The 14057-nt window shown below is 36.9% G+C and overlaps 1 protein-coding gene across 4 annotated transcripts; it reads left to right on the forward strand.

The window, feature by feature from the left end:
• The first annotated feature begins 2188 nt into the window (after positions 1 to 2188).
• LOC126696860 (metal tolerance protein 1) lies at positions 2189 to 6223 on the forward strand. 4 transcript variants are annotated; one of them, XM_050393585.1, is made up of 2 exons: positions 2189 to 2352; positions 4721 to 6223. In XM_050393585.1, the coding sequence occupies exon 2, from the start codon at positions 4721 to 4723 to the stop codon at positions 5996 to 5998; it is 1278 nt and encodes a 425-aa protein (XP_050249542.1). In that variant the 5' UTR covers positions 2189 to 2352; the 3' UTR covers positions 5999 to 6223. The 4 variants fall into 4 exon arrangements, with proteins under 4 accessions (XP_050249542.1, XP_050249544.1, XP_050249543.1 ...); XM_050393587.1 differs by lacking the exon at positions 2189 to 2352 and adding an exon at positions 2484 to 3138; XM_050393586.1 differs by lacking the exon at positions 2189 to 2352 and adding an exon at positions 2484 to 3133.
• Positions 6224 to 14057: the final 7834 nt, after the last annotated feature.

Genomic DNA, 14057 nt, shown 5'->3' on the forward strand with positions numbered 1-14057 from the left:
TTGTGTTAGGGAATTCTATGTATAGATCATATTTATGACTACTTTCGGTACTAATCCCCTCCAAAAATCAAGTTATTAATAATCTAATAATAAGACCTTAAATCCATCAAAGTGTGATGTTATTTAAACTCAATTAGCCTAATCATTGTCATGAAAATCCCCAAATTCCAAAACCCTAAATAATGCAAATATGAAAAAAAAAAAAAAAAATGAAAGATATTAGATAGGATCTCTTACCTTAGGGATATTTTGATTGATTTTATCTCCAAATATTCAAATTCAATCTTCTCCCTTTTGCAAATTTTTTGTTTGTGTTGAATGTATAACTCCAAGAGAAGTTGATCTTAAGAGTTAAATAACCTTATACTACATACGGAACAAATACTATTTTGATCACCTCCAACTACAACCAAAGATTATCTTTGACGGGGCTACTGGACTACTGGCTGAATAGCAGCTCCTCATGGTGGCACAGCAAAAACCTCCTTAGAGGGTTTTTTTTTTTTTTTTTTTTTTTTCTGCAGACCCCTAGTTTTGTTTCGGCTTCTTGTTGTTTTAGGCGTTCTTTTTTAGTATTCCTTGTTTGACTACGTTTTACCTTTCAGACCTCCTTTGTATACTTTTTTTCTTTCTTTACATATCAATATACTTCTATCTTTTATCTCCAAAAAAATTACTCATTGACTCATTAAACCGCTAATTAATTTCTTAACTCAAATATTATAAACGTGTCTTTCTTTTTTTGGGTTCAGGTATTATAGTATGATTCTCCTTAATTATAATATCTTTTTTTTTTTTTTTTTTTGACTGAAATGATAGAAGTATATTAACCAAAAGGGTTTACCAAAAAAATAAAAATATTAACCAAAAGGAAAACAAACAGAAGAAAAACAAAAGAGGCCCGGCCCAGGAGCTTTACAAACAAAGAATGGCCCAGAGCAAACCATGGATCTATAACTCCAGAACCAATAAGGCTTTTAAAAAAAAAAACAAAAACAAAAAAAACAAGGCCACGCATACTACGTAAATGTATAAGTCATCCTGGGGGGGAGACTTTGCAAGTCTCTGGTATCTTTTTAGTATTATTGCCTATGAACATGTGTTAAGAGTAAAGACCAATCCATTCAATATTTCATATTCTCATACCCTAACTTTGAATCTAACTCTGGTAGGACTAGTAGACCTCTATTAGGGATCAAGTGGTTCTTAGACCAAAACCAATAATTGACAACTCTCTATCCTAATTCTCAAGGCTAGTGATGTACTCTTGAGCCCATATTAGGGTGGGCTTACGGTAACTAATACTGAATTCCATCTTAGGTGCTCATAGTTGACACCAATGGTAACACGAGTTCTGAGTGTTAGAGGTGTGGTTTCATATAGATCCACCACCACACATCACAAATTGCCAAGTGGTGAATTGTGGCAAAAATTGTGTAAGTTAATGTGGTTCTAGCATTGCTCAGGATATGAAAAAATAAATAAAAAATAAATAAATAAAATAAAATAAAATAAAAGCTTCTATTGGAACTCTTCAAAACAATTTTTTAAGTCTAGTAAAACTCAAAAGACATAGATACATAAGAGGTAACAGCAAAATCATGTGATTATCACGGCCTCCTACCAACTATACTTTTTTCCACAAACTTTTTGCTACTTTGATTAAAATGTTTGTTGGTGATCCAATTCGTAGGCAGATTTAAACGTAACACAACTCTATCAAGCCTTGGAACTTCTAGGAATTGAAATATTTATGATATCAGATTCAGTCATGTCTTCATCAAACCCCTCTCATAGTGAATCAGATTAGCCACCACCATCATTTGCTCCCTCAAGATTTCTTCTTTGGGCCTCAGCTTGAACCCTTGTAGCCGAAGGGACACAGCACATGACTCTTGAATAGACACTGGACTCAATTCAGTTATGCCCAACTTAAACTAATGGGCACCCCCACCAACCCAATTTAAAACGAACCCAGAAACAAATAATAAATCAATCAATCAATAATTGCACTGTTTGTCAATGCTCACTCATCATCATTGCTCATCAGCATGACTTAAAAAAAAAATTATATCACGTCTCTTTTTTGTTACTTAGTGAGTATTGACTCGTATGACCCGAAATTTCATTTTCCATAATTGCCCATGCTTTTGTAACTTCTTTTGACTAAAATGTCTGTTGGCCTGAATCTTTGAACTGCTGGTAAGGTTAAAACGGTAATCTCACGAGTCCTAGAATACCCACTAACTATATTTTGGGATCCATGAAACCCGGGTGGCAGAATCCATTACTACATAAGACCAGACAGGTCTCTCCTCGACCTTGTGTTCGATTTTAGAGAAAACCCCAAAGGTACCCTTTTTTTCATTTCATTTGTATGCTTGCTCAACGTCAATTTCTTTATTTTAATTCATATATATTTTTATTATTGATTGTGAACATTTCTTTATTCTTTAACTCATTAAAACTCTTTTTGTTGTTTTCAATATTATATAATATTTTTGTGTATCCTGTATGTGAATTTTGGAATAGGATGATGGTTCTGATACTTACACAGTCACACCAATATTAGTTTTATGCAGGACTTTAGTTTCCATTGTTTCTGGGTTTCTTTGAAGTGCTTTTGTTCTTTGGTTTTGATTTGATTGGTGCCTGCATACACATTTCGTGTTAAACTTAAATCCAAGGACTTTGATATTCTATTTGAAATTGAGTATCTTATTGAATTGTTGTTGCTTCTGAGTCATGCATTTTGTATGTTTCTTTTTGTTGGGTTGGTGAAGTGTCATGCTTGTAGTTGTTAATACTAATTGTATATTAGTAATTTAATTAAAAAAAGGCAAAATATAAACCAAATTATGGTGTTTGGTTTTGGTTTGGCATGTACTGAATCTGGGTTTATTGTATTCTTTTGTGAAAAGGACTCTAGGTAAAGTCTTTCTCGTAAATGCATAAAATAGTTAAGAAAACAGGTTTTTGTCTTTAGTTGTATGTGAAAAGGTTTAATCAAAGGAGCATTTACTTGCATTGACTTTTGCCAGAGTTACTGTTATTACTCTTAATCATTGTTCTTTCTATTCTCTGTTTCGCTGTGCTGCTTCTGATCTTCAAGGCTCCTGAATTTTTTAATGCTGTACGGTAGAATTTCCTGAAACTAAATATTCTTTTTTCATTTTTAGTGAATGAGTACTGAATTACCTTGTCATTTCTATACAATTTGATTATTTGTTTTTACATATGAAAACCGGTTCCCCCTATAAAAGAAATTGCTTGCTGGGTTTTATTGAATTATTTGTGGTACTAGAAATCTTTTGCATAACCTGTATTGTTCTGAGCTGCTACTTTGACTTTGTCTAAGCTTAGATCTCTGTCTTTATTTTTCTTCCTTCATTTTTATATGTTGAAATTCTATTGTTCAAAGATACATGGATTGCTGCATGTTAAGGAAAAACTCAGCTCAATGCTTCTTTTGTCTCGGTATATGCTATCCAGGAATTGCTGGCAAGTAAACTGCCTCTGATGAACATCTCTATGTATAAACTGCTCATGAATGATCAGTTAGGGGGACATAAAAAAATGTTATTTTGGTTGGTTTTTATAGATTAAGTATGTGATCCTAACATCATAAGTTTGATTTCCTAATCCAATCAAGTTTGTTGATTATAATTAAATGGGTGTTATCACATCTCAACTCAACAAAGTGTAAGTCCCATCTAACTGGTGTTGGATGAGTCTTTGACTCTTTGTACAAAAAATATGAAGGCCTTGTTTTTCCCTTTGATATTTGTTTGAGTTAGTTTTTTTTTTTAATCACTTAGACTTGAAACATTATTGTATAAACATAGGTTGGCTGCAGAGTATAGTAGATAAATTAAATGTCTTCTAAAGTAACCTGTCCTATAGGTTTTTCATCCTATACAATAGCCTTCAATAGTAAGGCAATAATGCTAGCAGAGGATTTTATAGGTTTCTCCCACTGGCCTGACCACTATAAATAAAAAGGATGAATTAGGCAGGTCTTTGGGAAAGCAATTATGCATTCAACAAGTTCATTATTCATTTTGTTCTTGCAGGTTTTGATTGTATAATTTCAAAGTTGTAACACAAAACTATAAGATTCAAGCACTCGGTGCATAATTAGGGTGCTTGGCTTTTAGTCAATGAGATCTAGCTTGAATGGCAATTCCTTCTCCAATAAAAAGGGATATGTAGGCTGAGTTTATGGGTGCAAAGCCTACTAGATGTGAGTGTAACTTAGCAGAAAAAAAATTGGTGATTGCCTTTTATCTATAGTAACCATTTGTTCTTGAATGCCATTTTTCATTTGAACACAAGACACATTTTTTTGTTTATTTGACAAACTTCTGATGGTTGTGGTTATTACTAGCTCATTTAACAATTCAATAGTCTGTTGGTGATGTTCTTTTTTTAGTTCACTGGGTCTTATTCTGCTTCTGTGGTGATTTATGTGCCATTAAAGTCATCAGTGATATAATAAATCCTACTGTTCTATGTACTGTGCTCAATGTAGAAAGTGCGCGTCTACTCACACTTATTATGTTTCTAAACAATAGCATCTTTTTTTCCAGTTAAAGATAGGACGGAAAGGCAATAATGCTGTTTGGCCAATTTCATACAATTTAGTGTACATTCATATGCATACATATAGCTGTGAGGATCCACTTCTTTCATAGTCATTCTCGTCTCCTTGAATTTTCAGATGGAAGAGCAACATTCTCAAGGCAGGCAGATTATTGAAATCAGTGTGGATGTTCCTACTGGAGAGGGGAGCACTGTAGGGGGTAAGTTTTGTGGGGAAGCACCCTGTGGATTCTCGGATGCTGTATCCAACTCTAAGGATGCTAAAGAACGATCAAGTTCGATGCGCAAGCTTTTAATCGCAGTGGCACTTTGTGTTGTCTTCATGAGTGTTGAAGTAGTTGGTGGCATCAAAGCTAATAGTCTTGCAATATTGACTGATGCAGCACATTTGCTTTCAGATGTTGCAGCTTTCGCTATCTCCTTGTTCTCCATATGGGCTGGTGGCTGGGAAGCTACTCCCCGTCAGTCCTATGGATTTTTTAGGATTGAGATCCTGGGTGCTTTGGTTTCCATCCAACTCATTTGGGTGCTTGCAGGGATTTTGGTATATGAAGCCATTGTTAGACTTATTGATGGCACAAGTGAGGTGAATGGCTTTCTAATGTTTCTTGTTGCTACATTTGGTTTGGTGGTTAATATCATCATGGCTGTGTTATTGGGCCATGATCATGGCCATGGACATGGTGAACATGGTCATAGTCATGGTATTAGCCACAGCCATGGAATGACAATTTCTGCTCATCATCATCATGAGGAGCACCCAGGAGATGAGCATCATCATGCTCATGACGGTCCTGCACACCAACATGCTCATGAAGATCCTTCACACCATCATGGTCATGAAGATCCTGCACACCAACATGCTCATGAAGATCCTGCACACCATCACGCTCATGACCATCATGGAGATCTTGCTGAGCCACTGCTGGATAAACCAGAAAATGCACATGAAAAGAAGAAAAGGAACGTAAATATACAGGGAGCTTATCTCCATGTACTCGGGGACTCCATCCAGAGTATCGGAGTAATGATTGGAGGGGCAATCATATGGTATAATCCTGAGTGGAGGATAGTTGATCTAATATGCACCCTAATCTTTTCTGTTGTAGTATTGGGGACTACATTCCAAATGCTGCGGAGCATTCTCGAAGTCCTGATGGAGAGCACACCTAGAGAAATTGATGCAACAAAGCTCGAGAAGGGGCTATTAGAAATGGAGGAAGTGGTGGCCATTCATGAGCTACATATATGGGCTATCACGGTGGGGAAAGTCCTGTTGGCATGCCATGTCAAAATCAGGCCAGAAGCAAATGCAGACATGGTGCTAGACAATGTGGTAAACTATATCAGAAGGGAATATAACATCAGTCATGTAACTGTACAGATAGAGCGTTAGCAGGCTCTTTACAGGGGAAATTATCATGTGGGGAAGTTTAAATGTGTCCATGCCTTATATTTCTAAGTCACTGCTTCATACTCTTTCTGGTAGTAGGTGTCACACTTCTTAAAGGTGGGACTGATTTTAAGCAGCAGATTTCTCTCATTTTATCAAACCTGCAAATGTTTAGTATCTAAGAACTTCTCTTTTGTGCCTTGGAATTTACGTATATTATTTCCTTTAGCTGTTACAGTAGAAATGCATTCTTTACTACCACCAAGGATATGCATCAGCTAACACAGATTTGTCTATACTGCCCTTTTCGGAGTGTCACAAAGAGTATAGATTGGTTTGTGCCTGGGAAAAAAAATTTATTCAACTATTTTAACAAAAAAACCTTATAAAGAAAAAAATAGCTAAACCTCCTAATATAATCCACTCTTCATGGAAGTACTACTTCAGATTTAGAAAATTAGAATTGAAACTTTGATGGCAGAATGCCAATGTTGTTTCTAATGTACACTTCGGGAGCTTTTAGTAGTTTAACAAGCACCCGGCCGCCAGTTACAGTGGGTGGGAACAACTGAACAAGAACCATCTCTATATTGTGGCACTTGGATGAGATGGGGATATATCCCTCCCAACAACACAAAAGAGCCCATTTGCTAAATTATAGGCAACAAAACTAGCTTCCTTGTATCCATGAATAACAAACCCAATCAGTGAAGGAATTTAAAACAACTTTACTATCATCTAAAATATGTTTGATAGCCCATTGGGGGATCCAAGCATGATTTCTGAAGTGGGTGAGTATCATTAAGGGGTCCGTTTGATTTGAGAGGTGACAAAGTGGGAGAATAGAAAATGGTGGGAGGATGGAAAAATGGGAGGATAGAAAAGATTTTAATTTCTTTCCTTTTTATTTGGTTGGAAATGGAAAAAGTGGAGTGATGGAAAAATTGAGTTTATATAAATTTACTCATACACCCTTGTTAAAAAATGATGACCAATTAAAACAAAAAAGTGACAAACAACCTAAAAAAAAAAAAAAGCAATCACCCAATTTATTAAAAAATAAAACTCTTGTCCCAAAAAAAAAATATCATGTCTAGTTAAACCAAAAAAAAAAAAACAAAACAAACCTAGACATGGACATTTTTGTCCATTAAACAACCTCATTTTCTCCATTCAGTTTTCTCTCTGAGGAGAAAATTTTTTGGTGGGCCCGAGGAGAAACACCTGAACTCCACCATTTATTTTCCTTCCTCCCCACCTAACAAAACACATTCAAAAGTTTTCCTTCCCATTTTCTCTTCAAAGTTTTTCATTCACTCTATTTCACCTCCAAACAAACACACCCTAAGATTGTCTACTTCGCAGATAACTTATTCATAGGGTCTGTTTGGATAGAACTTATTTTGCTGAAACTAAAAACTGAAAACTGAAAACTGAAAACACTGTAGCAAAATAATTTTTAAATGTGTAAATAGTACCGTGAGACCCATTTTTAATGAAAAAGTTGATAAAAAGTGGAGTTTGTGGGACCCGTGAACAGTATATAAGTCACTGTTCATGACTGAAAAGTCAACAATATGCGGCTGGAAAAAAAAAAAAAAAAAAAAAAGAAAAAAAAAAAAAAGAAAAGGAAAACGCGGACGCAGACGTGAGACGTTGAATCCAAACATACACATAACCTGCATTTATAGTTGTAGAGGCAACATATTTTAGTTTTCTTCTGCTCTCTTTACTAGTGGTTTAGCTTTATACATACATGCCTTGTTTCCTTTCGACATGAGACGTATTTTTCAACCTGAAAAAGGGAATCCGAGATTGAATCAAGCATTAGCTGACACCAAGTATTGGGGTCAACCACAAACTAGTTTTAGTTTCAAATGACTCCAACATCAGATGGAGTGAAGTTCATTCAGTTACTGCCGATAGAGTAGGCTCAGCATAAGTGAAACTTGTCAATTACTTTGTACCATGCCTTGTTTCTAGAAAATTGCAACAGCATCCTCAGTACGTTTACATGGCTGTTGGTTACCACAAGAAAATGGACAAAAACCAATTGAGCAGAAGCTCCACCTTATAAGTTAAGGATTAGGTTTATAGATTCCATTTCCAATGACTTCAGGGGTAATTCTAAGACTTACCATCTCTCATTATTTTGTTCACGTGCAGTGAATTTAATCCTTTTTGTGCTGAACCGCTTGAAGACAAGTCCAAAAGAAAATGCCTCTAGTTGTGTGGCTAGAGGTGTGCCCAATAGTTTTCTAGAGATATGGAGGCCACGGTTCCAAAAGATAAGATTCCTAAACATTATCAAGTGAGATTGGGTGTTGTCAAGTAGGGGATTTCATTGGATTGAATTTGTCTTCTTTGTAAATTGAGTATGTCATACATATCTGCTTCTTCAGTTGTAAACACAATCATAATTCATAAACAAATCTTTCTACTTTCAAATTGTGAAATATGAATGGATGATTGAGCTGTTGCATCATTTCCTATTATGCTGAAGTGAGACTGGTATCACATGTGAAATGGTTACCAAAGCAAATCATAGAAGAAATAGGAAATCGCCTTATAGGACAAGGTACATGTTCATATAACAGGTGACATAGTCACTGAGGTCTAAAGATAAATTAGAAAGAGGTGGCCCTTCAAAAATGTGTTTTTTAGTTAGACTTCTCAGAACATGATGCTTTGTGATACTGTATACTGCCTTGATACTCAGGTAATCCAGGTTATTTCTTCCCACGTTTTAGAGGTCGGTGTCGAACCAAAATGGCCATTTTCTCTGCAAGAATAATTTTTTGGACCTACTTAGAAAACTGGGATTCTAGGCTCTTTGGAACAATGACAGCTCAATCGTCTATATATTTTTAGCTTAACTTGTAATGCCTACTCATTAGAGCAACAAACCATGGATTGATTTAATGTAAATATGTTTTTGTCCTTCCTACTTAATGTGTGTATAGCCTACTATGATTGAGAGCAAGTTTTATTGGCATATTTAATTTATAGTCAATCGTCATCGTAAAAGAGCTGCGGAATGATTGTGAGGAATTGAATGAGAAAAAATATAAATTCGATCTTGGATTCAATCCTATCATCTGTTCCCCTTTGAGACAAAATTTCTGTTCCCGACACAATTAATGCAAATTATGCCCACAACTAGTGGTACAGGTCCCATATAAAATAAATAAATAATCAATTATTGAGAGTGAATGCAATGAAACCAGACAATTTTTTGAGACATCTAGCAAAATAAAATGACTGACAATTTCGTGAGACACCAAGGACTCTCGTCTATGGATGAAAATACGAATGCGTGATCGAGGTTTAACTGTACTTGAGCTTTAATTGTTGAACCCAATTGTCAGCGAATGTTTTTCTAAGATACCTATGATTTTTCATTTTTACTTTTATGTTGGTTTAGAATTATTAACATGCTATAAATATACTGTCCCGCAACTTGAATTCTAGCCATCCCCTTACTCCTTCAAACACTTAGTACTTGGGGAGGTTCCAATTTGTTCAAATGGAGTGGTAATTCATTCTAGACCTTTGAACTTACACTCCTATAATAAACACTATCTCAAAATTTATGCAACTTTTAACGGATATAGTTTGTAATGCTACTCAAAAAAATTTCTTGAAAAAAACTCTATTTCAAAATTTAATTTCAACCTTCACCTTATCGTTCAAAATTAGTGATTAGTGCACTATTCTCTTAAGGGGAAAAAAATAGTGCACTGTTATCATTTTAGTGACTTGGTTGGATAGTTCGGTGGACTAAAATGTTAAAATTATTTTCAATACAAAAATTAATAAATTAGTTTGCAATGTCCATGCTAATCAGTCAACTAATTTATTGATTACAATTAACCCAGGTTTTCATTACTATGTTAGTGATGATGGCAAAATCTACAAAATAACATATTTTTAATATTACTTATTTAAATTAGCAATATTTTCAAGTTATTTAGGAATTTAGTTTTTTTTTTTAAATCATTTTTCAAAATATGATTTGAGCTAATATTTTAACACTTAGTATCATATTTTTGGAAAACATGATTTAAAAAATAATCATATCACCAAATAGTTTTAAAACAGTGTTAATTTAAATAATTATTATAAAAATATTATTTAACAAATTTTTTCTAGTGATGATATATATATATATATATATTTCGATACTAACATTTGAAATTTGCTATAAAACTTAAGTAGTGACAAGTGCAATTATTTTTTTGCATTTGGTTGGATCAAAATGGACAATATGTCTTCTCCAATAAAGAAAACGTACATATATGATTGATCAAAATGGGACAATATGGCTAGTTTAATGATTCTCTTCTGGCTAAGTAAAGCTTGGAAACTATTGCAAAACAAGATGACTCTTTTCTATAGAGTTTTCAAGGCTCACTTTTTTCCCAAGTGCACAATCATGAAGGCTAAAGATTCGAGATCTAGGTCTTATTCATGAAGAAGTATACTCAAAGGGAGAGATGTGATTCAAAGGGGTTTATGTTGGTAGATTGGAAGGTGACTGAAAGACGATAATTAAAGCCTTTACAGAAGATGATGATTCTTTAACAACTTATGGTTTGTTGATCTAGGATGCAAAGGTTTGTTCTAGATCCTTTACTCAATTATGTTACTCTCACACTAGGAGAGAAGATAATATGGTTGCACACAGTCTAGCTAGGTATGAGATGGATGGATTTAGGCCCAAAAAGCCAAAAATAATGAATTTGTAGAGAGTGGATTGGAAAACTGGGTTTTAGTGAATCAGACAACAAATAAAGTAGATCTTGATGACAAGAGAATGAAGATAGACAAGTTTGAACTAAAGAAAATCGTCCTCAGCATAGTCCGAGGAGATCAATTCTTATATATTAATCCTTAAGTTTGATTACAAGTTTTGTTCTTGGTTGCTATAGTGTTTTTTCTCTTTCTAATTCTCGATCCCCTTCTCTCATTGCCTCTCTCTCCTTTTATACTCCCTTCCCCTTTCATCTTTACCCTCCACGTGCAGGCCAGATGGTTGGTGTTAATACTTGTCCCATCAGCACCTTCCTAAAATCTTTATGTAGTAGCTATAAGGCTGAAACCCACTGTTCAGGTATCACCTCCACATTAATGTGGTCAGAGGGTTAGCTACAGAGCATTTAATGCGATGGTAGCAACTTTCTCCTTAGATATTTTAGGACTCCCCCCCGGTCCTATATTTCTGTAATGCTTATCCGTACCAATAGAACTTCCTAGAACATTCCCCTGGACGGCAGACCATTTCTTCAGATCTTGGCTTTGGTCAGCCGAGGAGGCATTCATCCTTGGTCCACCCTTCTAGGCCCTTCTAACCAAAACTAACTTTCTCTTTTACCAACACGGACTCTCTTGACAATGTTTACTCCTCCTTGAACGACCTTTCGTCATCGAATTGGGCCTCAGGCCCAATATATACATAGATAATGAGCTCCTATGCCCAATACCCCTACAATTGCCCCTCAAGATTCTTCTCTCTGGCTCATCGGGAAGAAAGGAGGATTTTGATGTCACTGCACTTACCGCTTGCTCATTATACGTCACTTCTGATTGCGTAGGTGCCTTTTTAATTGCCTAAGGCATGCTCTTAACGCTTCAGAATATGAGACGCGCCTTCATTAAATTTTTATGGCTTTCTGCTCCCCACGTTCTATGGTGCGATGCGAATCCAACGGCTGAGGATTTTGTTGGGAACCGAGTTGGAATTTTCCCGCTTTTAACTTCCTTCTTGATATAAATACAACTCAAATCAATCACTCATCTCACTTTAGCATTCATTTCGTTTAGCACACATACACTGAACTTGCAAACTTTCCCAACTCACTCGTGCCCTTACAAATACCAAAAGCCTATCCGAGGAAACTTTTATTCTTTCTGTAAATCTTCATAAACCTTTACTCTTTATTTTTCTATACACTCTTCTTTTCTTTGTGTCTTTTCCTCCTCGGCTCTTTTTCCTTCTCTTTATCTTCTTAGTATCTCCTAGTCTCTCCTAGGAATGGATAGGTTCGCTCATTTGGTAGACTCCAAGGAAGGAATAGAGAGTTTTAGAGCTCTGTATAGGACTCCTCCAGGAGTGTTCATTAGATATTGTAAGGAAAGAGAATGGCACGAGAAAAGGAAAAAGGGAGAAGTGGTAATCCCAATGATTGCCTTCATAAAGGGTAGGATGAGAATTCCCATGGGTACTGTAACCAGGGACTATGTTAGGGCTCATAGGTTAGCTTCCACTCAGTGTGCCCCAAACATGTTCAGAATTTTAGGGAGTGTAGACGCCCTTAATGAAAGAATGGGCTTAGGGTTGACCCACTATGATATCAACTGGGTTTACAATCTCCACCACTTAAAGGGACAGAGGTATTACCTAAAATCTAGGTACCCTGGGGTTAGGCTCATTCAATGCCTCCCTAAATCCAACAAGAACCTGAATAAGGACTTTTTGATCATGTAAGGGGAATGGCACAATGGCCTCCCCTGCCCAACGAGAGAGGGGTAACCAGGTGGGGTTTCAGTCTTAGGATGATTATTTTAAAGTTACCCCATTTTCTCTCTTTTGTTTGTGTTTGTACATAAAATTTCTTCTAATTTGCATTATTTTGTTTTGTTAATAATATATATATTTTCTCCTAATGGTTTGCAGATAGGAACGTAGCTATTCCCAGCTTCAACCTCGTGAACCAGGCGAGTTTGGATAAGATCCTGAAGGCCGAGGTGTTTGTCCACACAAATAGCCAACTCAGGGCAGCCCACTTGATATTGGACTACATTCTAATATCCAAGAGTTTCCAGGTGCCTAAGTGCATCATTAAAGCTAGGGATGCTCGGCTGCAACGGATCAATGTTGTTGCTCTAGGCTTTCTGATCACTGGCCCAATTCCAGAAGGCGTTCTTACCACCAACCCTATACCAAAAGGTATACCCAAGGTAAAGGCTTCCTCTTCCCGTCCCTTCATCAAGGAAAAGGAAAAAGAAAAAGAAGAAGAAGAAATAGTTGAAGTGTCCGACTCCGAGGACGACTTCAAGGTATTTAATCAACCTTTATCTCTGGACGCTTCACCTAGTGATCTCAAGTAGTCTTCCCCATCCCAATCTAGCCACTACTAAGGATTTACTCCTATACCAGACGACATGGGGATCCAACGAAAACAGAGGTCAACCCTGCAAGAACTGCTAGAGTCCCAGCTGGGGTGGAATGCTCTTGAGAAGGCGGCCTACACAAAGCTCCCCCCTCCTCCACCCACCTAAACCCTCCGAGCTGACTTTGCTGACCATAAGAGGAAGAGGGAGGAGAAGGGTAAGGAAGTGGCAGAGACAGGGAGAACCCTCCCCTCCCACGAAGTTTAGCCCCAGAGGGGGGCCAAGCAGCCTAAAGGCCTTTAGACGAGGCAGAGCAGAGGGGCAACCACAGAGATGCAGCCCAAACTTGGGCCCCACGCATGGAGTTGGATAGGGCTCCTTTACTCAATGACACCTTCATCTGAAACTTCCAGCAGGGCACGGCTGGGTATGTGGCAGACGTAGTGGAACAATCCCTGCTGCTGCCAAAAGACATGGCTAACCTTAAGTCTATAAGGCAGCATGAGGTCTTCCTCAAACTGAAGAGGGACCTGGCTATGGTAAGTCTTCTTTCTTTTTTTTTCCTTTTTTCTTTTTTTAACTGTACTTCTCTTCCTTTTCAGGCCATCCAAGCCACATTTAGGGCCAAGGAGATAGTGAATTATTCCCATCGAAAAATGAAGGAAGAAGAGGGGAGAAGGATAGCAGCCATGGATGCCTTCCACGTAGCCGAAAAAAGTAATCAAGAGCTGGAAGAGGAGAGGGAAAGGAAAAGTGTTGTAGCTGCCCTAGACAATACTGAAAGGCAAGCTGAAGGCCAACGGGTGCTTCTTTGCAATGCTAAGGATCAGTTGGCCGCCTCCAAAGAGCATATCATTGCCCTGAAGAACAAATTGGAGGAGGTCGAAAAGGCCAAGGATCAAGCAGAAAAGGCCTGGGAGGAGGCAAAGAAAGCTAGGGAGGAGGCCGA

This window comes from Quercus robur, chromosome 8, assembly GCF_932294415.1.
Source record: "Quercus robur chromosome 8, dhQueRobu3.1, whole genome shotgun sequence".
Lineage (NCBI taxonomy): Eukaryota > Viridiplantae > Streptophyta > Magnoliopsida > Fagales > Fagaceae > Quercus > Quercus robur.